Consider the following 27,158-nt stretch of genomic DNA (forward strand, 5'->3'; position numbering starts at 1 on the left):
GCACACTAATTTGAGTGTCCCGGATTTAGGTTTACTATGTTACGTCTAGTCTATGAGACCAAGCTGGTCTATGTGTAAGACAAAAAATGGACACCACTATCCATGTACCATTATCTTGTGATTTTTTGACAGAGAAAAAAACAAACAAGGTCCCTACACCTGCAGATTTGTTAACTAGGCTTTACCGTGCTTATGATTTCTAATGTTTTCTTTGCCCCCAGTGCCATAGAATAATGCTCCTGTGCAATACACTTTTAGAAAAAAGGAGAACCCTTTGAATAACCATTTTTGGTTCCAGGTAGAATATTTTGGTTCCAGGTAGAACCCTTTTGGGTTCCATGTAAAATCCTTTACACAGGCGGTTCTACATGGAACCCAAAATAGTTTTAATTGGAAGCAAAAAAGGTTGTCCTACGGGAACAGCCAAATAACCCTTTTGTAACCCTTTTTTCTAAGAGTGTATCAATAACAGATAACAATTTCCAACCCAGCACTCATTCCTAATGACAAGTCATCCTTATACCTCCCTCCTCAACAAAAAGAGCTGAGGAAATGAGTATATTTTTCTAATTTATGGTAATGAAGAGGAGCTATTCCAGTAGACTTCCAGTCATTGCGCTAATGCTAGATAGCAATGGGTTGGGAAACTACCTTCAACTTCCTTCAAACTGCACGCAGAGACATAAAAATGGATTGATTGACAAAATCTCATACTATCCCTTTAACATGGGAGAATCTCATGAAATAGTGTTTGACCTGTAGTTGGTTAGATCCATGAGGCTTATGAGGACGGTGAGTTCCGATGGGAGAGAGGATATAGGAGGTTGACTGCGCTATTCAGTCACAGTACGATGCTATCTTTTCACCTTGTTTATTTTTACTCTAGGTGCAGCAGGTGTTTGCACCTGATTTACCTGCACCTGCTGTTGGCAACCTCACTGTGATTTGGAGAACAGCTTGGCACAAGCAGATACCGACAGAGATGAGAAAAGAAAAAAGGTGCAATTTCTCCATCCTCCTATGATGCTACCAGCTGCTGCCAAAACTAGATACCGGTAAACGATATTTTGAAAATAATGCATTTCAATGTCCTGCCTCTGACACAATCATACAATCATTCAGTCTCAACTACCTAAAAAGTCATATTTGGATGTGTACATAAATTGATACTATGTACTAGGACATATTAATATTACTCCTAGTACTTCTTCCAGTCACACACACAAGCACATACACATGTTGCTATGAATGTTGCTGGTGAAGCACCTTCTCCAGGTCCAAGTGAACTGGTTTCTAGTGTACGCAGTGGACATAATGTGATGTGTGGACAAACACTACCTACCTACAGTATGCCATTATTTATAACTCTTGCTACGACCTCGCCTGACCCACACCCCCAGCCAGTGCTCAGATAACAAGACATTGCTTTCCCACCAAACAAAAAAGTATGTTCTTCTGATTTTTTCTTCCGAATTTATCCATCTCTTTTAGAGCCTAAGAGAAATACCCCAGGCAATTTTCAGCAGCCGAGCCAAAGCGGCCATATGATACGCAAAAAGTCTCAAGCACGTGCAGTTTTCCGAAGCGTCCAAATGCCTAGAACCATGGCTCTATCCGACAGAGGCAGTGAATGAATAAAAACGACACCGTTGGAGTGCAATTTAATCTGGGCAGCCACAAGGAGCAGGCTCCAAAGGCATCCTAGTGGTCATTGGGCCCTCAGGCACAAAGGCTGAAAGATCACAGGGAACAGGAAAGAGTCTTGTCCCAGGAATCAGAGAGCTCTCTTTTTTCCTCCATCTCCATTCATTGCAGGTTCTAAAGAACAGTGGGAGAAAGGATGAGCATCGGACAGGGGGGTTCCACTTCCTCTAATGGACCAGTCAGCCACAATGCCGTGCTAAAATTAGCCTACGTATGCGAGGATATTGGAAATTTTATCAAAGCCTATTTGTTGATAACTTATTTAAAACTAGGACAGGGGAATTTATAACAGAATTTTTCAGACAAAACATAGGTACAGCACATCCCCTTATTGTATAGGATACTTTTAAATGTGCCTTTAGAAGCCATTCAATTCAGTACTCATCAATAAAACAAATGCATAATTTGTCAAAAGAGTCCATATTAACAAAGGAAATAGAAGGTCTAACAGAACAGATAGATAGCGATAAAAACTATACCATAGAGGCTCAGAATAAGTTAGAGGAAAAACTAAAAGAAATGCAGGAACTTATTCAAGAAAGAAAGTATAATATATTATAAAAAATAAAACAAACTTGATGGAATATACCAAATACTTTTTCGTCTTCAACATATAAATGCTACCAAAAATAATTTACTGAAACTTGTCACCCATGATTCACCAAATTAGATTTTGAAAGAGGAAGCAATTTGTTTTCGTTTCAGTCTCCTCCATCTCCTCTAACTGAAGCTAATTGTATGGATTTTTGTTCTATTAATAATGTAAAATTAACAGCTGTACAGAAAGACTCATGTGAAGGCAGAGGAGGAACTTCTTGATGCTATTAAAGCCTTTAAGACCGGGAAAACTCCAGGGCTGGATGGCATACCAGTTGAGGTATACCAAACTTTGATATACTCAGAGGACCATTACTAGCATGTTTAACCTCTCCGATGTAAATGGTAGATTATCAGACACTCAACAAGAAGGTCTGATTTAATTATTACTGAAGCAGGATAAAAGTGGTAAATACAAAGATCCAGTCCATTAAAAAAATTGGAGACGCCTTACACTTCAGTGTTGTGATGCAAAAATTCTAGCAAAATGTATAGCGCATAGAATTGAAAAGGTATTGTCAGATAATATTCATTCTAATCTGACAGTTTTTTTTTACATGGATGATACATTGGAGATAATATAAGACAAGTACTGGAAACAATAGAACACTATGAAAAATCTGGGAAACCAGGTCTGCTATTCATAACTGACTTTGAAAAAGCTTTTGATAAAGTACGACTGGAGTTTATACATCAATGCCTGGAATATTTCAATTTTGGAGAATCTCTTATAAAATGGGTTGAAATCATGTATAGTAACCCTAGGTGTAAAATATTAAATAATGGCTACTTCCCAGAAAGTTTTAAACTGTGAAGAGGAGTAAAACAAGGTGGTCCACTATTGGCATATCTATTTATTATGGCCATTGAAATGTTAGCTATTAAAATCAGATCCAACAATAATATCAAGGGGTTAGAAACACAGGGCTTAAAAACAAAGGTGTCATTGTACGCTGAAATCCACTATTTGGATCCCTCCACAGCCTCATAGAGGATCTAGATACTTTTTCTAACCTCTCTGGATTACAACCAAATTATGTGTACTATATTATTTATTGGATCACAAAAAAATGCTACTTTTACATTGCTGTCTAGTTTCCCAGTAAAATGGTCTGAGGTGGACATACTCTGGATACATATTCCGAAATAAATAAATGATCTCATTCCAATAGATTTTTAAAGAAAGTTAGCAAAAATAGACAAGATCTTACTACCATGGAAAGGAAAATACCTGTCTATTTGTGGAAAAATCACCCTGACTCTTTAGTCATATCCCAGTTTACCTACAGTACATGGGGGAATACAACCTTCCCAGCTCTGCAGATTTTGCTGCAAAGAGACAGAATCATTAGAACATTTATTTTGGTACCGTCCATATGTAGCTTGTTTTTGGTCACAGGTCCAGGAATGGCTGAAGATTGCAACATTTACCTGGAGCTGACTCTGCAGATAGCTACTGGGTGATCTGAAAAGTCATAGTCAATCGATCAATAATATAATAATACTTTTAGCAAAAATGTTTATTTTTAATTTTACAATCTGTAGAAATTATGAGAGTAGAAATGTTCAGACCTTTTGTAAAACATAGCACAGTTGAAAAATATATAGCAAATAGAAATCCAATATCAATGGTGAGATAGATGGGAGGGGTTGAATAGATCTGAAGGTTGGGACTAATAACAACTAATAACAACAAGATAACTAATGTAAAACATACTGTGTCCGTAAAACGCATATACACCGTAGGTTCAAGACTTTTGTGAAATAAATAGATGGGAGAGGTTGAGGTTAGAGGAAGGACAGGAGTGAAAACAAACAAAATATAATTATTTTAAAATAGACCATAAAATGTATATAGTATGAAACAAAAATAGAACTGTTTGGCCATAATGACCATCGTTATGTTTGGAGGAAAAAGGGGGACGCTTGCAAGCCGAAAAACACCATCCCAACTGTGAAGCACCGGGGTGGCAGCAACATGTTGTGGGGGTGCTTTGCTGCAGGAGGGACTGGTGCACTTCACAAAATAGATGGCATCATGAGGAAAGAAAATGATGTGGATATATTGAAGCAGCATCTCAAGACATTAGTCAGGAAGTTAAAGCTTGGGTCGCAAATGGGTCTTCCAAATGGACAATGACTCACTCCGAGCATACTTCCAAAGTTGTGGCAAGATGGCTTAAGGACAACAAAGTCAAGGTATTGGAGTGGCCATCACAAAACCCTGAACTCAATCCCATATAAAATTTGTGGGCAGAACTGAAAAAGCGTGTGTGAGCAAGGATGCCTACAAACCTGACTCAGTTACACCAGCTCTGTCAGGAGGAATGGGCCAAAATTCACCCAACTTATTGTAGGAAGCTTGTGGAAGGCTACCCAAAACGTTTGACCCAAGTTAAACATTTTAAAGGCAATGCTACCAAATACTAATTGAGTGTATGTAAACTTCTGATTCACTGGGAATGTGATGAAAGAAATCAAAGCTGAAATAAATCATACTCTCTACTATTATTCTGACATTTTACATTCTTAAAATAAAGTGGTGATCCTAACTGACCTAAGACATGTAATTTTTTACTAGGAGTAAATGTCAGGAATTGTGAAAAACGGAGTTTAAATGTATTTGGCTGAGGTGTATGTAAACTTCTGACTTCAACAGTATGTATGTATTTAACCTTTATTTAACTAGGCAAGTCAGTTAAGAGCAAATTCTTATTTTCAATGACAGCCTAGGAACAGTGGGTTAACTACCTTGTTCAGGGGCAGAACAACAGATTTTTGCCTTGTCAGCTCGGGGATTCCATCTTGCATTTCGGTTGCAAGTCCAACGCTCTAACCACTAGGCTACCTGCCAACCCATACATATGTGTACGTATGTATATGTATTGGCATTTTTTTTGCAAATATATATATATATATTATACTTGCAAAATAATATATGGGGGATTGGATGGAAGATACAATCTCTCTGCAATATTAAAACTGATCTACCCCCTAAAAAATATAATATATAATATTAGCCCACGTACTTTGAAGTCTCTTCCACATGTTTCAAAGTCAATATGCTAATATGTGCAGTGATTTGTAGAAATGCTGAGACCTAATGCTAAATGGATCAGAATAGTCATCAAAAAGAAAGGAGGACCAAGGCACTCTTCATATAATTAAGTAAAATGCCTTTATTTGTATGGCATGTTCTATGGAAATCAAGTTTAAAAACTCCAACGTGTTTCAGCTGCATGGCCTTCGTCAGAGAGTACAAAGATATGATAATACAATGTCCTCTTTAGAACAGCTTTTTTCAATCAACCCTGATTTGAAGAGGGAGTGGTTAAAGAATGCATTGAACAACACCTAGCAAGCAATACTATGCACATTAAAAAGTGAAATACTGTAGATATGTTATCAAAAATGCAACTCAAGGCTAGACGCATCAGAACCCCTAGAAAGGTAGTTCTAACCTTGAATATGACTGGCCCAAGTGCTACGAATAGGAGAGCCATCTATTTTATAGTACACTAGATCACAGCAGACATGGACCACTACAGTCTAAACATAGCTGAGGGCAATAGAGCAAAATGTCCACTAGATGACAGCAAATGGACCTCTCACGACCCTACAGGAAAGGTAAGATATCCATATCTTCATTTAAACCAGGGTACTTAGTGGCCTGTAGTTTGTAAATCCCAAAACTTTCCCTTTGGTTTAGCTGTTTAAGATTACCCCTTTTTCTAATTGAGGCCAGAACATGATCAATACCCATAGCTTGTAGGGAGGCAGGATCGCCATGGTGTAAGGACTTGTAGTGCCTTGCCATGGGGTAGTCTTCATTGCCTACCCGTAATGGCGTACTTGTGGTCCACTAAGTGGTCTTGAAGGCGCCTCTTGGTCCGTCCAATGTAGAACACCTTGCACTGTGGACGTTCAAATTGGAGATGACATGAGTGGTTTTGGGGGCAGAATAGTCGTTCAGAATTGTCTTTAAAATCCTAAAGCTTATACTAACTAGAAAGACCAAGAGCAAAAAAAATTGTTATGTTCTCCAATGGTCAAATGGTTTCCATTAGAGAACTATGTAGCCGGCTTTCAGTTTGGCTTAGCAGCTGACTGCTATCTGGACAGCTTGACTGCTACGGGACATCCCACTGTCCTCCAGAGTGGGAGCACAGTGAGGTGCCAATAGCATCTGCTGAGATGGTGGCCTTCCAGAAACAGCTAGTAAGGAAGCCCCAGTATGCCTCTAGCTAAGTGGAATAATATGCTAGTAAGCTGTGAAGATCAGAGAGGACAGAAAATTATCATTTTGACAGCCATACTCTCTGGGATCAGGGACTTCAAATTGCAACAAACACAAAACCTACCGTAATGTTGCAATAACGTTATGCCAGGGTAAATTATATGGTTTACAGCGCTGTAGCAACGTTGTATTTGACATGTGCAATGGCTAGCTAACAATCCCTAGGATTTACCTACATTTTCCATTGATGTCATGGCTCCACTGCTCAGTAAGGTTACTTGTCAATACTCTGTTGCCAATCAGGTAAATGTGAACAGTGAGTAAACGGCTGAGGCTCATTGGACACACAAAAACACGACTTCCCCTACATAGAGAGAGAAAGCAATTAATAATAACCATTTCATTAATAATAACCATCTCAGTGGTTTTATTCATGATAATCAAATCACCATCTGTTGTTGCATGACAGATCGCCTACAGGGATTTTAATCCTGTAATGTCTTTAGATTTATCCCCATGTAATCTTTTGCAGAGAGCTAGAGCTGTAATACAGTAGAGAAGGCCTAATGAGAGATGTGTTTGGGCTGGCTAGTTGGGGGTAAAGATACATGCTGTAAACAATATAGGGCGTAATAAAGGCTAAACAATTCAGCTATGGCCATGTTTCTGCATGTTTAGATGAACTAAAAGTAATGGTGAGATTATCTTAAATTTGATCTTCTCAATACTATGGATATTTTCACTTTTCATTAATTTGATAAAGATGGGGGTATTGCTCAATCATCTCAATCATTTCTGGGTTACGGTCTAAAGAAAAGAGGGTTGACGTGAGGGTGTTTAAAGTGCAGTGCCGCTATGACAGAGAAGCGAGAGCACTCAAGAGAATGGCGTTCACTGCTTTCTGTGACATTAAAGTCGCCATGGGCGTTCCGTCTGCTTTGATGACCAGCGACAGAACTCTATAAAATGACCCCGGTTGCATTGCTTCATGGAGGCAGCAGCGGCGGAGCCCAGCCAGCGGCTAGCTGGTCACATTAGTCTCTGCTTGTCCTGTCAGGTTAATAGATTTCCATCACATTGGTGACATTTTCCCAGAAAAAAATCGGACAATGTGATCATTCTTTGACATAATGCATAAGGTGTTGTGCTCTTCTGAAAGATATGATATATTTGGTTATATGTGGGCAAGCATGTGACTTGGGCTGGCTAAACAAATTACTTTTGGTCAGAGGAGCTTTGATTGAATACAGCACATGAAGAAGTGACCATGTATATTATGCCTGGCTTAGTGTATTGTCATCATGGCAGTGCCAAGATATTACCACTGCATACTGTATATAACTATATTAAATGGTTGTCCTTGTCCCCCCTCTACACTTAGAAAAAAAGGTGCTATCTAGAACCTAAAAGGGTTCTTCGGCAGTCGCCATAGGAGAATCTTTGAAGAACCATTTTTGGTTCCAGATAGAACCTTTTACACAGAGGGTTCTACATGGAACCCAAAAGAGTTCTACCTTGAACCAAAAAACGGTTCTAACTGGATCCAAAAACGGTTCTCCTATGGGGACAGCCGAAGAAGCCTTTCGGAACCCTTTTTTCCCAAGAGTGTACTCTACCTCATCCATTCTCTAACACTCATTTTCTAGTCTACAGTACATTTGTATCTTGAATAGAGTAATGAACGTGTAGATAGTATATCGGTCATGATCCTTCTTGTTCTTTTCTTTGTATTACTACAGTAGTGTGCATAATGAATGGATTTGCAATCACATTAACAGAGTAGAGAATCTATGTTTTCATGGGGTCTTTTCAACTCAAAGCTCCTCTGAATGTCTATTCAAACTGATGTAATCGAGACACCGCATTGTGAAACTAGATGGACTAATGTATCCAACCGTGCAATCACGGCTTGAATATTGGCCTGTCAATATTCAAGGAAAGTTGTTCCTAGTACCTGCGATAATGTGCACAAATGAAAACAAATCTTATTTTAAAGGACTCCAAATGTCAAGCAAAGAGAGGTTAATCCCTTCATTATATGTTATCCTCTAACACTGAGTTCAGTTGCTTACTGGGAATAAAGTCAATCCAAGTACATGAGATGAAAACTATTTGTTTAGAAGGTGCTAATAATATGGTCAAAAGGGAAGGACACTTTTCCTTGCTGGGTTCTTACCAGCTTGATCAGAATGGGAGCGTGAGCTCCCTTACAAGGAAAAACATGAAAAAATCCTGGTATACCAGTCAAAATTTTGGACACACCTACTCATTCAGGGGCGGAAGGTAGCCTAGTGGTGAGAGCGTTGGGCCAGTAATTAAAGGTTGCTAGATCAAATCCCTGAGCTGCGTAGATAAAAATCTGTCGTTCTGCCCTTGATCAAGGCAGTTAACCTAATGGTCCTAGGACGTCATTGTAAATAAGAATTTGTTCTTAACTGACTTGCCTGGTTAAATAAATATCCAGGGTTTTTATTTATTTTTATTATTTTCTACATTGTAGAATAATAGTGAAGACATCAAAACTATGAAATAACACATATGGAATCATCTAGTAACCAAAAAAGTATGAAACATATTTTATATTTGAGATTCTTCAAAGTAGCCACCCTTTGCCTTGATGACAGTTTTGCACACTCTTGGCATTCTCTCAACCAGCTTCACCTGGAATGCTTTTCCAACTGCCTTGAAGGAGTTCCCACATATGCTGAGCACTTGTTGGTTGCTTTTCCTTCACTCTGCGGTCCAACTCATCCCAAACCATCTCAATTGGGATGAGGTCGGGGGATTGTGGAGGCCAGGTCATCTGATGCAGCCCAAACAATGAAAAACAGCACCAGACCATTATTTATCCTCAACCAAACTTTACAGTTGGCACTATGCATTTGGGCAGGTAGAGTTCTCCTGGCATCCGCCAAATCCAGATTTGTCCATTGGACTGCCAGATGGTGAAGCATGATTCATCACTCCAGAGAACGTGTTTCCACTGCTCAAGAGTCCAATGGCAGCGAGCTTTACACCACTCCAGCCGACGCTTGGCATTGTGCATGGTGATCTTAGGCTTGTGTGCGGCTGCTCGGCCATGGAAACCCATTTCATGAAGCTCCCGAGAAAACAGTTATTGTGATGACGTTGCTTCCAGAGGCAGTTTGGAACTTGGTAGTGAGTGTTGCAACCGAGGACAGGCGATTTTGTTATTTTGTTTTTGTAATGCGCTTCAGCACTCAGCGGTCCCGTTTTATGAGCTTGTGTGGCCTACCACTTTGCGGCTGAGCCGTTGTTGCTCCTAGACATTTCCACTTCCCAATAACAGCACTTAGAGTTGACTGGGGCACCTCTAGCAGAGCAGAAATTTGAGGAACTGACTTGTTGGAAAGGTGGCATCCTATGACAGTATCACATTGAAAGTCACTGAGCTCTTCAGTAAGGCCATTCTACTGCCAATGTTTGTCTATGGAGATTTCATGGCTGTGTGCTCGATTTTATGCACCTGTCAGCAACTGGTGTGGCTGAAATAGGAAAATCTACTAATTTGAAAGGGGTGTTTAAGACACAGATCTCCAGTGTTAATCTGCTAAATTGTAATTATTCGCTCCTATGGCCTATTTATTGCCTACCTCCTCATGCCTTTTGCACACACTGTATATGGACTTTCTTTTTTCTACTGTTATTGGTTTGTTTATTGTTTACTCCATGTGTAACTCTGTGTTGTTGTCTGTGTCACACTGCTTTGCTTTATCTTGGCCAGGTCGCAGTTGTAAATGAGAACTTGTTCTCAACTAGCTTACCTGGTTAAATAAAGGTGAAATATATATATATATATTTTTTTTTAAATACATCTTTCACAACTTCCAGCTACATCTTGTCGCCCATCCAGGGACAGACCCTGCTTAGCTTCAGAGGCAAACCAGCAGTGCTATGCCGTGTGCTATGTTGCTGGAATGAACGTGCCAAAACTTGCAAATGGAAAAAAGGCAGCAAAAGCTAAGGTCAGTGTAACATAACCAAAGATAGGGAATATTGCAGGGAAAAGGGAGGCGTTTTATTTCACCCAAACTATGGTACAACCTAATTAACATAATAAAAACATCCCCATCAAAATCTGTCCCTTTAAGCTAGAGATATATTTTTTTGCATGGGCTGCGTCTCAATCCACCGCATCCGCCGATATCACCCTTGGGCATCTGTGGTGAAAGGTGACAGAGCTAGAGTGGTGTTTGTCAGACCATGAGACATCCCGAAAATCGGTCTTGTCGCATAAAAGTCTGTAGCATCCAAACGGTTTCGCCTACAAAGCACGCTACTGAAAGCTGAGACTCTCACTAACATGATGGTTTTCTCCGTTTTGCTCTAGGATGCCCAGAAACCTCACAAGACTCCTCTTCTGCCAACTTCTGTCTGTAGTTTCCGCACAGTTTAGGCTACAAACGTATATGAATGGAAATATATATGGAGATCGTTTAGTGCCTAAAATAAGCGGATAAATACATGTACAAATACACTACTTTCTCTCTCTCTGTCTCTGTCTCTCTTACACACACACTCATCCCCGATGGGTATAGCTAAGGGCCAGAACTGTACAGATAGCATGTCTCTACACACTGTTCTAACTACACCCTGTGGCCTCCCTCTTGTCCCCTGTGGCAAATGTTGATGAATTGAGAGGATGTTCAAAGTGTGAGCTCACACACCTCCATGTGAGCAGGTTGATCTGCCACACACACATCCACCCGTGTTCATATAGACACACACTCATTCTAGTGTACCAATCTGCTGTACCGTATAGGGACAGATTAGTAAGTGTTTGCACCACTACAAAGTTTACTCAAATCTACTTTGAATAACTGTAGAAAGACATTGACTTATTCACAGTTTCCCTCTCCGTGTTGTGGGCAACAATTCTAACATGAGGCACAATTCCCAATTTCAGAATGAGTGCATTATTAGTAAAAACTAAAAGTAGCTGTTGAAGAATTCAAGGACTGGAATCAAGATGGCCCAGGGTTGTTGTTGAACATCTTTCATTATTAATTCATCATTGTATTGATTGCGTATTGATCTGGATAGGGGACTAAGAAGTGATGTCTGACGCAGTATATTAGCAAACATTTCCCCCTTTGTATCTGTGTACGGGGGAGGTAAGGGACAGAAAGGTTTTAAGAGAATATATATAGAGGTAATTGAACATCACACAATTCAAAGAGAAAGTGGAGGGAAGGGGGTTCCCCACAAAACAAAATGTTGACTAAGTAAAAACCTGATGAACCACATGTCATCTTATAACCAGATAGGCCTATCCTCTGTGTTAAACAAAAGGTAACACAGCAGTCTTAATGGCTGGGCATATGACAGCATCACAATATGTTCTCATGTAGTTTGAATGTGGGGGTAAGAAAAGACCAGACTGATACAAGCTGTTATTTAACTAATCATTGAGGTGAAACACAAGTGTTTTATGTACGGATACTGATTCACAATAATGATTTTCAGAAGAGAATGTATAATGCTGACTGGTGAGACATTTCCAAAGTACCTGTGGGATCAATTGGATTGAAAAGATGCACCATTGGTTGCTGTTGTTGTGGCCACTCCCTAAGGACCTGAGACAATACATAACATCCACTATTTAACCAGTATGATGTTGTTATTGAGTTTACACAGTTGATGGGGTAGAAATGCATTGTAACATTCTTATTGTACGTTGTTGTTACATTGAAGTAACATTGGTATCACAAATGGACATGATGCTGCATCTGCAGTGAGGAAAGAGAAACTGAATAGAAAATGAATTTGATTCCAAAGCTTAATGTAACGTAGCTATAGTAAGCCTATATACAATGTTCAGCACTATATGTCTCATTTGCAATCCATGCCTTTCCGTGAGCAACCCTGGTGTGTATCAATTAAAGATGAATTGAACGCAGTGCACACAACTATCTATCTGAATAAAAAATGTATCACGAAGATGTCGGTCAAAATTCTATTGAGCCTCACTTAGGCTAGGCTACCTATTCCACTGTTGTCGTAAACATGGTAATACCACACTTACAGGAGAGCTATTAGACAGTAGTGGTGGTAAACATATTGGAGTATGAATAATAGATAAAACACTCATATTCAAGAATATATATTTCAACATTCCTCGTTACAGCTGAGACGCAAACTGGCCACCCTGGAGCATGCGTGAGACTGTGTCTCGCATTTCAATTGGATGCAGTTTTACTCGAAATACCAGGATATTATGTTTGTTATGCACATTTGAGTGATATGAAAATAGAAGGGTTTCTTTTCGGATAAGGGAAAAGCACGCACCCAACACTGTATGAGTCGTAAAGGAGATGTACGAGTTTGAAAAAATAATTAGCCAGAGGTTTCCATCGTTGCAACGGAATAACATCGGGAGTTATTTTTAGCATCATCCTCTGCACCTGCAGTGACGCTTTCCCAACGCGCGTTGTTAGACGAGAGAAGGAGCGACACCCGTTGGAAATAACGGCGGCGGTAGATAACTTGAAATTAATCATTAGCTTTCACGCAAACGTACGGAGTACCAGTAGACCTACCACGCCAACTGAAATGTATTATATAGCGTTGTGCATTGGGGTGTTTTAAGAAAGGTGACTTAAACAAAAAAGTATAGGCTACACAAAGACACCAGCATGCCGCTGCCTCACTACTTTACTCATGTGCCAAAAGTAACGTTACCTTACAGCAGCAGCATAGGCCTACTATTCTGGTTTCCCCTGGGTGCAATGCTTATGAATAACGACTGAAACAACAGTAGTAGTTCAACCATACCTGAACTCTGGAGCCAGGTTGCGTTTGAGGCCATAGAAACCAGCTGATAGGGTCAAAAGCCACCGCGGGATGAAATTCCCGTGTTCACACTCCAGGTATGGTGCTGACCATTTGATATGGGATTTGTCAGGTATGAAACTCTCTCCTCTTTTCAGAGAAGCGTCAACTGATGTAATGTCTTGGCTCAACACCCTTTTGTGGAAGTGGGGCTTCTTCTTGTCTTTGATGTCGTGGTACCACTCTGTCTCGGCCGTTCTGTTTTTGAGGTGATGGTGGGCCGTGCTGGAGAGATCCTGGAGAACTATCTCGCCTCCTGCTCTCGTAGCTTGGAGAAAGACAGAGGGGCCTTGGGCAGACGACTCAGTGTTGAATATGACCACGGCCCTGTGGATCTTGGAGTCCCCCTCCAATATACTCCTGACCAGCGCGTGGTACCACTCAATGTCTCGTCGGAGACTCTGCTCCCTTGACCTGTTGGCTTGCAGTATCATGTTTAGGAAGTTAGTAGCGTGCATCACAGTGTCCAGCACGCTGTGCATGGTATAATGCGGGGCCGTATGAGACCTTCCTCGCAGAGCACTGAGCTCGTATCTCCGTGAGCAGTTGGCATGTTTTAAGGTAGTAGAATCCCCTGTGTGTAAAAACGCCGTAACGACCCGAGGAAGATGCTCCTCAATAGTCTGCGGCAAGACAGAGCGCTCTGTCGCGCCTTTTGGCGGATGAGACGCACGAAGATGTGCTTGTTGGTACTTGATATGAGTGTTGTAGATCGGCTGCTGTGCTCTGATATCTCGCTCGTGCTCTGGCCACTCCACATGTCTATAATTTGATCCAATAACAAATCCCACTTGCAACAGTATTGATAACCGGAAAACAGCCATATCCCCAATCATTTTACAGATGTTTGGCGACTGGGTTGATGCTCAGCAAATGATTGCGTTGGGCACCATAGAGCGAACCAATTTCTCAGTTACCAAATCTTTTTTTTTTCACCTGTAGATATTCACGCGAGTTCCACACTTGGCTCCTGAAAATAAGATAACTATTTTGAAATCTCTAGTCAAATCCCTTATTTTGTCTCCAAACATTTGTCACGTTTGGCTTGTTATTGTGTCTCCCGCTTGCAGCTGCTTTATCCTCTCTGATTCCGTTTGGTAAACCAATCTAAATAACATCCAAGACGGGCTTGGGTGTTGCTTGGCGTCCTCCTTAGACTGTGATGTTTGTACACAGCCTGAATTGAAACGGGGGAAAAATCCTCCGATTTTTGGAAGCACCGAGTCAGTACTTCACACTTGGGTGACAAACACACTCCGCCCTCTTCCGTCCACAACAAGCAGTAACTAAACCGTGGGGACATCGGGAACCATTCGTTCTTAAAGCCCGTCTCCTTCATTATCTTATAGGATTTCTAAAGTGCCCTTGATTCGCGTATGGCCGTTTCCTCTGTCAATCATTGCAATGGGAACGCGGGTTAGGTGGAGCGGCGAAGGAGCTGTCCAGTCCTGAAAGCTGCGCTCGAGAAAAACAGGCAAGGAAAGGAGTCGCTCGCTCAGCAACCTGTGATCTCTCTCAGATGATGATTTTTAGAGGGAGACTTTCGGTTATTCTAATCTATAATAACGTTCTAAAGATAGGTTTACATTATTTTGGGATTTTATTGATAAAGGTATTTTGTCGTAAAATACGCTGTGTTTATTTGTTTAGGCTAAGTGTTAATAGGTATAGGCTACAAATGGATTGATGAGTAATGCTAAAAACATGCCACAGCGCAGATTACGTTGCTTTCGTCTTTATTAATAAATCCGTTAGTGACTACCGGCCTAGGAGGCAACCGCAATGTAGGCTAAATACAAAACCATTCATCACGAATTGATTATTCACATTTGAATACATCTTGAAAGATGTCACAATGGCTGCGTTTACACAGGCAACCGAATTCTGATATTTTTCCACTAATTGGTCTTTCGACCAATCACATCAGATATTTTCAAATCAGATCTTTTTCAGAACTGATGTGATTGGTCAAAAGACCAATTAGTGAAAAAAAGGATCAGAATTGGGCTGCCTGTAGACGCAGCCAAAGTAGGCTATATGGCATCGAAATTGTATTGTATCCTTTCTGCCTCGCAGACAAATATGGTCCAAGAATAGGTGATGAGGGACCGCCGGAAAATAGAACAGGCTGAATGTAAAACGTTTCAAGTTGTGAATCATGGTGCAATGAGTCATTGTAGCTGCACGACCACTTAATCCGTTGGCTCATGTCTGTAAACAAGGTAATATCAAATAACAAACGACTTCATCTTTCTTTGGACTTGCGTCACTGGGTCATGTGGCACAAAAACAGATTTTTCTCGTTTTAGACATCCTAAATAAATTCTAGGGCGTGGCTTGAGTTGCACAAGTACACACTGTCATATTATGCAATGTCAGTTTCCCTCGTCTTTATAAATGAAACGATATGTGAGACGCAATTTGCAGTGAAACACTGTCACACACACAATGACCAACATTCTTACTCAATTCCATATCCAGTTTATATTACATGGTTATGGATTGTGTACTACAATCAATGCATTCTGTGCCAATAGTAGTTGTTTCAGTGTGCCTAATATAAACCTAGATCGTCTGGAGCCTATGCGGGAGCTGTGTGCTTAAATACAGGATGACGGGAGATGAAGTCAAGTTAATAGTAAAAAATAACGTTTTCTCCAAGGACGTCAAGAAATGACGTGAGTCTGTGATATCTTGTTGACCATAGGGTGTCACTATAACCCTCATAAATGTTTATGGGCATGAATATTTAAAGTCCATTTTTCGCTTCATCAACAACATTCTTTACAACCAAGACCATCAATAAAACAGTCAGGCATTCACAACACATTTCCTGTCACCTTTGCATCTTAGTCTTTTGACACCTTTTCAATGGGTCCCGCTATCCTCACAATCAATCAAATTGTCAATCAAGCTATAACTCTCTAACCTCATGGGTGTACAGTATTCTCAACAAGAGAATAAATAAAGAAAACATTCAAAGAATGAAGCCATTTCTATGAATTTGCTAATGTAGCCGCACACCTTATTGATTCCAAACTAATCCGACTAATAGAATAGAATAGAATATGGACTCCAGTTCTACTTTAGACCTCTTGTGAGGCATAAAATGAGGTGAAGCGTGCCTTGAAGCCTGTTATATTATATCCTGCCTACAGCACCTTGCAAATTCAGGCGTGTATTTCCCCTACAATCTACTATAGACCTGTGCACCTTCCAATCAATAAACTCATCTAAAGTATTCTGTGGGTCCCTCATTTGTGTTACTCAAGCAAGCATCATTGAAGGATCATGGCTTCATTAACTCATGTGGACCCTGTATCTATCTCATTGCATGTCTTTCACCCCCTCCCCCACACACACACACACACCTCTATCTCCATCTCTCGATCTATCTCTCTCCACCCCCTCCTTCTCTCTTTCTATCCATCCCCCTCTCAACCTCTCCCTCTCTCTCTCTCCCCTATCTCTCTCTGGGGTGTAGGGGCATGTCAAGTCACGCTGTTTGGGCTGGAGGCATCTCATCCAGGGAGGAGGCTAAGGCTGGGGGAATACAGCCGTGACGGAGGGGAGGGAGGGTGTGTGACAGCTGGGTGCTGGGGTGCCTCCTGAGGGCCACTAGGGAACTAAACCCAACATCCAAGACAGACTTATGGATCAGCAGAAGCAGGTGCACCCATCGTTATCAGCCACATCTCAAACCTCTGCTTTTCCAATATATTGGTTGAGGAATTGCATAAATTGTGTTTCAGTTCAAAATAACAACACTATTCACATGAGGGATGCAATGTAAATGGCACAGATAAGCAATTTGATACATAAGCAAACACATATACTGATAAATTCATTTTGAAAGAGGTCACCATTATGCCATTATATTTAAGCAATCAGGCACCATAGGCAGTGCTGTATCATGAATACAGTCACAGGTAAATGGAATTGTTCTGCTCTGGGCCAGTCAACCCATTTACCTGTGACTGTATTCATGATACAGCACTGCCTCGTGTGCCTTATTGATTTTATAAAACTGTTACCATGTTTAAAATAACAATGAATTAGATGTTTTAATTAAACCGTTAAAATTTAAGTAATTTCATACAATTTCATTCTTCCAACAGAATATGTAGCCCGAACAAAAATCTGGTAGTAAATTATTTTGGTTTAACGACTTTAATTATTTTTAATGCAAAAATAATACAATCCGTTCTAAACAAAATTGTTGCTATGCAGGCTGGACAGCTAATGTTTTTGTCATTTGCTAGCTAGCTAGCCAACTTTAGCTACCTGAGTCACTCAAACACTAAACCTGGAATGACAGTACACTAGCTGCATTTTCGTTTGTCTGAGCTTTTTTTCAATTGACATTTACTTGGATATGTCCATGATAATGACGTTGATGCGTGATATCCACTGGCGCAGAAAAAGTTGTCTCGTCTCTTCTGGGTACTGTTTACTCTGGACGTTAGTGCAGAGATCGAAAAGTGAAACATTGTTTCCGAGGCTTATATTAACCCCCGCTGTGCCAAACTAAATGCTAGCCTGGAAGTAAGGGGAAATAATGTGCGAATTGGGATAAACACAAGAGATGATTCGAACAGCAACATGAACATAATATTCTTCTTGCGGAGCAGTGATACTTTTCAGATGGAACCGTTATCAGGCATAGGTGTCTGTGGCGGCCTATACAGCACAGCTTGGAACGCTGCTCGTCCAATCACCATCCAGGATCCAAGCAACCAGTTTTATAACAGTAGCTATTAGAAATTATAAACTGTGTGGTTCGAGCCCTGAATGCCAACGGGTATGACAAAACGTATTTTTACTGCTCTAATTACGTTGGTAATCGCGTAGTGCCTAAGAACAGCCCTTAGCCGTGGTATATTGGCCATATACCACACCTCCTTGGGCCTTATTGCTTAAGTATGGTGTACATTTTCCAGACAGATTGCTCAATATCTTCACACCCAGACAATCAAATGTAAACAATTTCAAATTATTTATTCTAGACAGACAAACTGAAGTTGTTTTTAAGTCTCTTAAAAAGACATGCCAGTGTTCAAAGTACACTATAATTTATCAGAGGACCTTAATACAGAGTAATTGGCACTTTGAGAGACATTTAAGTCCAGATCTCTCTGACAGTTTAGAGATGGAAGTAATGTATTTAGCCATTTCTCCTGGAATTGAAAAAGCTGTAAGACTTGTATTGATAGGTAATTTAGCTGATTTAGTGATCTAAGACGTCAGGTAATTGTTGTAAATGTCACACCAGCCTTCACTTTGGCTCCCTCTCCTGTCCAGCTCATGCGTTCGGCATTGCCGTCCTTCTAGCTGCTGCCGAACCTACTGCTGGCAAACGCCCTTCATTACACACACCTGGTTCCAATTACCCACTCCATCACTGTATATATACTCCCTCTGCCACTTGTCTTTGTCGGTCATTGTAAGTGTTATTTGTTATCCTGAGAGGAATCTCTCCTACTATTTCCTGAGTAATTTATATTTTGCACTTTGGGTTTGTCCTATGCCTTTTTGATTATGAAGATGATGATTATGAAGATATATTTTGAGCACAACAGTGTTTGGGTTTCGTCCTGCTTTGTTCTAGGGTGCTTAATAAATTAAGTCGTTCTAAACCTGCGACTGCCTCCTACCTACTCCTCTCTACACCAGTGACAGTAAAATAACATTTTAAAGTTTAAATAAAAATGTCAACAAAAAAAATGCAAGATTCTTAGGATTTCTACTTGTGATACAATTGGATACCCATTGGATATCATTTAAACGGGGCATATGAAGCAACCTTTATTTGACATTTAAAAAGGACACAAGTCAACAGATACAGTCAAAGTACAAAATAAGCAGATTTTGTATACCATATTAAAAGGTTAAAAAAAACAGACAAACCAAAGAAATACAACTGTAAACAGCACCTTAATTGACACACGTGGTAAATAGTAACTTCAGTGACAGATCTATCGAAACTGTACAGTACATGAAGACATCCTGGGCTAGTATCACCATCATGCTTCATGGGCAGTCAGGGTCTGTGGCCCAAATTGTGTGAGACAAATTGTTTTTGTTTTGTATCACACAAATGTGGGTTTTCTGTGTACATATTGTGTGGATGTCATTGCAAAAATTATCGGTAACAAATACTTTGTTGTCACAGGCTACACACTTCTTGTCAAGTTTCATTTCAGGCATAACCCCACTCTTAAAATCTTTTTTCAGATCACTTTTTGGTTTTTCTGAGTTGGATGTGAATAAAGTTAGAAACACTGGGAGGAAAGTGATGCCATGAATGAGCCCAAAAAGCATTACCAAGAACATAATCTTAAAAAAAGTCCTGAAAATATGATTCTTGGAAGCAGCCAAAACCACCACACCTAAAATGGTCGAACTAGCCCCTTGTACTATGGGATAGCCCAAAGTAAAGAGAGCATCAACAACTCTTTCATTGACACTCGATTTTTTGCACGAGACAAAGGCGTAGGATATATGAGCAGAGAAGTCAACGGTGAAACCAATGCAGACAACAAGAATGATCATGGATATAGAGTCTAGATTGACGTCCCACAATGCCATGAAACCAGTGACGCCCACAATGACAGAAACGATAGAGAATGTCACCCACAGAGAACAGAGAGGGTTTGGAATCAGTAAAAGGGCGATAATCAACATGACTGCTGTCGTGACTCCAATATTCTGAAGGGTGCCACTCACTATAACAGCATACTGGTCATAGTAGATGAATGCCGGGTGGTAAACCATCAATGGGACAACACTACAACTTTCTGCTGTTTCTTTAAGGCTGTACACCATTTCAATTTCCATACTGGCATTGACTATATTAACAGTTTGGAAGAAGAATCGAGAAGCATGGATAGCATTACTGGTGAAGTTCACATCTTGCTTAAAATCAGGGTACAAATTCAGAAATAAAAATAAATTTGCACTGAATACAATTTCATCATCAATGTTTAAATGTGTACTTTGTGCATAGCCTTCATAGTAATCTAGCCAGGATGTATACAAATCATCCGTAATAAATGGAAGCTTCTTAAAGTCATCCATGCAGGAGTGTAGTTCAGATCGTTTGTTCTTATCCCAGTATGGAAATTTCTCACTGACAATTACCATGACATTAGGACCATAAGTAGAGAAGTATTGCCTGTCATTGTCATAATACGGAATAACATAAGAGTCATCAGCAGCCAAATCACGAAGATCAATTCCTTGCTGTATTTGAAAACACCCATAGATACTTGCGGCCAAATACCCAGCATAAATAAAGATTACAATTACTTTGGTCCATGGTTTTGTCAGAAAAGGACCATAGTATTTCTTAAAGAAATGATTGATTGGTTGTTCTTTCTCTGTCCCAGTGGCTTTATCATAGTTCCCTCCCACACAACACATACTATACCCATTAGAACATTCTTTGGGATTCTCAGATGGAATCTTTATGCAAGTCAACCAGTGTCTGTTGCTTCTTTCTCTCCTCCCATTCAATGCCAGGAAAGCTCCAAAGAATGTGACATTGTAAATGTAGCAAAATATAATGGCAGTGCTTGTATACAGGCAGAAATATTGTACTGACAGAAAGTCGGACATGAGTCCAATGTAAAACCCAAGGACGTCAGTCAAGGTGGTGATGGTTATAGACATGGCAGCTTCTTTGTAGGTGTGTGCCATGCGTTTCTCCACGGGGTCTTTGACATTGGTCTGCTGCCAGTTTGACACCATAATGAACATGTCATCGACACCAATTCCTGTAAAGTATACATGCTGTTGTCATCTTGTGAACAGAGTCAGTTGGAGCTTTGAAATGCATTTAACCTGACATTGAAAATTGACTTATTATGGACTCCATAAATGATCTTACCAAGTATAAGGAAAGGACAGTTTGCCACAGTAATGACAAAGGGTATTCCAATGTAAAACATCAATCCAAATGAGGACAGCACAGCCAGGCCAGCAGAGAGGACACCAATAGCAGCCACCCACACTTTGTTCCTCACATTGTCCAGCCTAAGACAAAATGGTTGTCATCCACAAACAACCAAATTTACTTGGAATGATCAACAGTTGAATGACAATTTACCATACTTTGACAGCGACTGGTCAATTTGGTCAACAACAACAAATCTGCTTACCTTAGGCAAGATATGACTGAAAAGGCGATGGCAAGGACATATGTGGCTGAGAACAATGGAATCCCGTCTGTGGTGTGTTTTTCTATCTCCTCCTGCTTCGATTGTGATGTATAGTAAAACACCTACACAATGAAATGTTCCACGGAGAAGCAACTGTTAAACAAAATATATTTATTTCAATATAGGGCCTACTTAAAAGTCAATAATCCATAAGAGGAGTATCGTAACTGTGGTATAGAAGATTCCTCTGGTTTGTAAAGGACAGAGAATGTTATATTTCAAGTGCCGTAGCCATGCCACTACTGTACTTGGTAACACTTTAGAATATGGTTACATACATTTGCATTCATTTCTGTTATAGCATGAGAAAATGATTAACAAATACATTGAAGAAGCAATGTTCTGAAAATATCGCCCATAGTTTATATTCTATTCAATTTGTCATATACAGTGTCTTCAGGAAGTATTCAGAACCCTTGACTTTTCAAAATGTTGTTACGTTATAGCTTTATTCTAAAATTAATCAAATAAAACAAAATCCTTAGCAATCTACACACAATGCCCCGAAATGACAAAGTGAAAACTGTTTTTTATACATTTTTGCAATACCGTATTTACATACGTTTTCTGACCATTTGCTATGAGACTTGAAATTGAGCTCAGGTGCATCCTGTTTCCATTGATCATCCTTGAGATGTTTCTACAACTTGATTGGAGTCCACCTGTGGTAAATTCAATTGATTAGACATGATTTAGAAAGGCACACAGCTGTCTATAAAAGGTCCCACAGTTGACAATGCATGTCAGAGCAAAAACCAAGCCATGAGGTCAAAAGAATTGACCGTAGAGCTCCAAGACAAAGTTGTGTCAAGGCACAGATCTGGGGAACGGTACCAAAAAATGTCTGCAGCATTGAAGGCCTCATTGACGGATTTTAAATCTGTCCGCCCGGCCAAACCGAGCAATCGGGGGGAAAGGGCCTCGGTCAGGGAGGTGACCAAGAACCCGATGGTCACTCTGACAGAGCTCTAGAGTTCCTCTGTGGAGATGGGAGAACCTTCCAGAAGGACAACCATCTCTGTAGCACTCCACTAATCAGGCCTTTATGGTAGAGTGGCCAGACGGAAGCCACTCCTCAGTAAAAGGCACATGACATCCCGCTTGGAATTTGCACCAAATGCACCTAAAGTACTCTGACCATGATAAACAAGATTCTCTGGTCTGATGAAACCAAGATTGAACTCTTTGGCCTGAATGCCAAGTGTCATGTCTGCAGAAAACCTTGCACCAACCCTACGGTGAAGCATGGTGGTGGCAGCATCATTCTGTGGTGATGTTTTTCAGCGGCAGGGACTGGGAGACTAGTCAGGATTGTGGCAAAGATGAACGAAGCAAAGTATAGAAAGATCCTTGATGAAAACCTGCTCCAGAGTGCTCAGGACCTTAGACTGTGGTGAAGGTTCACCTTCCAACAGGACAATGACCCTAAGCACACAGCCAAGACCATGCAGGAGTGGCTTCGGGACAAGTCTCTGAATGTCCTTGAGTGGCACAGCCAGAGCCCGGACTTGAACCTGATCGAACATCTCTGGAGAGACCTGAAAATAGCTGTGCAGCTACTCTCCCCATCCAACCTGACAGAGGTTGAGAGGATCTGCAGAGAAGAATGGGAGAAACTCCCCAAATACATGTGTGCCAAGTTTGTAGCGTCATGCCCAAGAAGACTCTAAGCTGTAGTCGATGCCAAAGGTGCTTCAACAAAGTACTGAATAAAGGGTCTGAATATTTATGCAAATGTAATATTTCAATAATTTTTTTATTATAAATTAATAATAATGTCTGTTTTTGCTTTGTCTTTATAGGGTATTGTGTGTAGATTGATGAGAAAACAATAACAATGTAAGCAATTTTAGAATTAGGCTGTAACATTACAAAATGTGGAAAAAGTCATAAGGGTCTGAATAGTTTCTGAAGGTACTGCAGCTAGCTAGCTTGCTGCAGTTCTCCAGTCAATGTTTAGCTGCCTAGCAAAGCACATAGAGTGCTATATTTCAAGTGCTGTAGCCATGCCATTACCGTACTTGTTAATGCTTTAAAATAAGGTTACCGGTACATACAGTACCAGTCAAAAGTTTGGACACACCAACTCATTCCAGGGTTTTTCTTTATTTTTACTAATTTCTACATTATAAAATGCATTTTATATTTATATATTGCCTTGATGACAGCTTTGCACACTCTTGGCATTCTCTCAGCCAGCTTTATGAGGTAGTCACCTGAAATGCATTTCAATTAACAGGTGTGCCTTGTTAATGCATTTGAGCCAATCAGTTGTGTTGTGACAAGGTAGGGGTGTTATACAGCAGATAGTCCTATTTGGTAAAATACCAAGTCCATATTATGGCAAGAACAGATCAAATAAGCAAAGAGAAGTGACAGTTCCATGTTTCTTTCTGTAAAGGCGGCTGCAAAATGCTTCTACACCTGCATTGCTTGCTGTTTGAGGTTTTAGGCTGGGTTTCTGTACAGCACTTTGTGACTTTGTTACATCAGCTGATGTAAGAAGGGCTTTATAAATACATTTGATTGATTGATTGATAATAGTTTACTCCTAGAAGAAATCCGTCTAGGCGATACGAATGTCTGTGCCTCCCATATTCCCTTAAAGGCCTTCGCCTGAAAAACGAGAAAAAAACGGCAATGTTACTGTTTGTCCCTCTTGAGGCAAGGTAACTACAACATAGTCAGTACACACTTCCTCAAAATATTCTGTAATAATCTAAGATAAATCAATGAATCTGTAATTAATTTGGACTTTTTTTGCAGAGGAAGTCTTAGTCGCGCAATTTTACATCTAACTACGATGTTTGGTGCAGTATTTCTCAAGTGAAAAAAATTTGCATGAAAACTAGTCGCATTTCATTAAATGACAACAAACACTTAATTGAACAATTCCGTCCATAGTTCCCACTCCTTTTAACAGTAGTACTGTTGACGAATCACCTACCTATGAAGGGGCGTAGACTTCGGCTACCGAACCTTGAATTGACTCAGTAAAAACGCGAACTAAAAATTAGAAGTGCTCAGGGACACTTGACATAAATCCTCTTGGGATTTGAAATTGCGACTGTTTGGTCTGGAATGGATTAGGGGGTTTCGCACTCTGGTGGGTTTCCGTTCACCCCCTTAGTTGGATTGTTTGAACAGGTGTGCATTCTGGAGCGCACTAAACAGCACACCGTGGCTCGCTCAACCACGGTGGTCTCGGTCATATTCAGTTCATACCATGGTTCGGTTCGCTGTAGCTGAGAATGCAGTCCGGATCAAACACAGGAAAATAATCAGAAGCGCACATTATTATTGGTTGTTTGACTGGGAGCATTTTATTAAATACACGCAGCATCATAACTTGATATCTCTGAAACATTCAGTGAGTAGGAGCGCATTTATGAGCGCATCCGATGCAGATTAAGGGATATGGGGGTTATACCGGGATAAAGGCTACTGAATATAACCTATTCACCTTGCAGTAAGAGCGGCTTTTGCGCTCCCGCACTTTGTTGAAAGACCAGAGCGAAAGTAATATGAAGATTGGAAGACAAGTGATGCTTCATGATAATCATAAATGGATTTAACGTGATTATGCCTGTCCAATAAACAAACATATTGCATGAACACGTGGTTTTATTTAGGACTTTTAGTTTGTTTGACATTTTGCGAATATGAAACCAACCAGTTTAAAAATCACAAAAATACAACGTAACAAATAGTCAAACTCTGATTCGAACTATAGCTCAGAAAATGCCCTTAATGTCCCATTCGTGCCACCAGATACTTACTTGTTACCAAGAACATACATTCACCTGCCAGTTTATTAGGTGCACCCATCTAGGACCCCCCTTTGCCTACAGAACAACCTGTATTCTTCGGGGCGTGGATGGCCGATGACATCACAAATGCCCATCAGACCTACTCCTTGATGTTAGCATCTATTTTTCTCAAAACATTGTTTTTTACCCTTTTGTGTGTGCACTTTCCTGTTTTTATACTTGGGATATAGCTTGTCAACAGTAAAAGTAAAACAAATATAACAAATATAAAATAAGTTTTGTCCATGTTTTGTGAATCAAATTGATAATTGTTAGCTTATAATGGCGCAGTTGGTAGAGCATGGTGCTTGCAACGCCAGGGTTGTGGGTTTGATTCCCGTGGGGGACAAGTACATAAACCTTTGCACTCACTACAGTAAGTCACTGTGGATAAGAGCATCTGCTAAATGTAAAATGATTAGTTAATGTTGATTTGTGTAACCTTCTTGTGAAGTGGTACACCAGTACTTTAAGTTTGTTTTCTTGATAACACTTTCTTTCAATGTTTCGTAGTCAGAGTTGAGGAGCAACTGATTACATGTAAGTTACATGTTACATGTAATCTGATTTATAAAAAACTAACTGTAATCGGTTATGTTACCAGCAAAAATATTGTAATCAGATTACAGATACTTTTGAAAAACTAGATGATCACTTCTTGGATTACTTTTAAATTCAGAAAGGATGTCTAGAAAGTAACCTACCCAACCCTGTCCGTCGTAATGCTCTCATAAGGTTGGCTAAAGCTATAGTACATATATGCTATTATTTCAATGACATACATACCTTCATATTTTCATTGTCTCTCTCATCTGATAGGATCCTTTGGAATTCTTTTAACCATGCCTCAGCTCTGGTGGTGTGACTTTCCAAGAAGTAGAAAAGCTTTACAGCTTTGGCACTTTTGACTTCACTTTTGACATTTGCTTGAACCCCACCTATTGCAGATCCCAGAAAGAGTTGTCTTGATTTATGTGTATATAGAGGGAAAGTAATGTTTGTCTGCTCAATTCTGCTTGCATTGAAGTCAATAATTTCTAAAATCTCATTTGACACACAATGTCCATTTGTCTTTGCACATAAATGGCTGAACCTCAGCTCCCTTTGGTCTACATCAACCGAGATATCTTTAACTTTATTGTTCACTTTGATAATGTTCTTCAAATTTTCTGTGCTTAGAATATTTGATTTGTCATTGGATACCATGATGATTGATGCGTAATTCCCTTCTTCATAGAGCCTCTGGCTTGAGAACTCTGTGTCGTCATTTGGAAAGTTCTCTTTGACAAAGGCCCGAGCAATCTTTGAGGGTCCACTCCTTGGTGTAAATTGTCGTTCAATGTCATTATCCACCCTGTCTTTCAGAAAATAAAACCCTCCTCCCAGAATTCCGGATACTATTAGAGTTATAACAAAAAAACAGACCGGGTAGGTGCCAACAATTCGTCCAAATTTCTCAAAGAGATTCGACAAGGGCTTCTCAATGCAGTCTGTACGTTGGCAGCCCATCCTATGACTTGAGCTTGTTCTTCATTCAGGTACAGTAGAAAGCTGAGACTGCTGGTGGCCTTTCTATAACTTAGAGACGGGTTAACGACTGACAGCCATATTTATTCATAAACTGTACTCCTCCAGTACACCTGACCTTTCGGAACAAGAAGGGTTGGGTTGTTTGCAAATTTAGATAAAAGAATAAAAGGCTTTTATAAAAATAATACAATTGTGGAAAGTCAAACAACT

General features: G+C 40.1%; 2 protein-coding genes across 2 annotated transcripts in view; both read right to left on the bottom strand.

Moving 5' to 3' along the window:
* gpr158a (G protein-coupled receptor 158a) overlaps positions 1 to 14,865 on the bottom strand; it is a 106,237-nt gene extending 91,372 nt beyond the window's left edge. The window contains exon 1 of the mRNA XM_055928921.1: positions 13,334 to 14,865. Coding sequence (XP_055784896.1) covers positions 13,334 to 14,226 — 893 coding nt within the window. The 5' untranslated portion in view covers positions 14,227 to 14,865. The remainder of the gene's footprint in view (positions 1 to 13,333) is intronic.
* Positions 14,866 to 19,183: 4,318 nt separating this feature from the next.
* Positions 19,184 to 26,927, bottom strand: LOC129859307 (patched domain-containing protein 3-like). The gene is made up of 4 exons (XM_055928922.1): positions 26,205 to 26,927; positions 21,550 to 21,671; positions 21,279 to 21,424; positions 19,184 to 21,165 (listed from the first exon to the last, which is right to left on the bottom strand). Exons 1-4 carry the CDS (start codon positions 26,925 to 26,927, stop codon positions 19,421 to 19,423), a joined length of 2,736 nt encoding a protein of 911 aa, XP_055784897.1. The 3' UTR covers positions 19,184 to 19,420.
* Between the last annotated feature and the right edge of the window lie 231 nt (positions 26,928 to 27,158).

This window comes from Salvelinus fontinalis, chromosome 7, assembly GCF_029448725.1.
Source record: "Salvelinus fontinalis isolate EN_2023a chromosome 7, ASM2944872v1, whole genome shotgun sequence".
NCBI classification, from domain to species: Eukaryota; Metazoa; Chordata; class Actinopteri; order Salmoniformes; family Salmonidae; genus Salvelinus; species Salvelinus fontinalis.

Excerpts from the sequence above, each read along its gene's own strand:
- LOC129859307 (XM_055928922.1), bottom strand. The coding sequence starts at position 26,927 with ATGGGCTGCCAACGTACAGACTGCATTGAGAAGCCCTTGTCGAATCTC. Across the intron at positions 21,672-26,204 it reads GAGACAATGAAAATATGAAG|GTGTTTTACTATACATCACA; the intron begins GTATGTATGTCA and ends TTCATTGTGTAG. Across the intron at positions 21,425-21,549 it reads TCAGTCATATCTTGCCTAAG|GCTGGACAATGTGAGGAACA; the intron begins GTAAGCAGATTT and ends ATTTTGTCTTAG.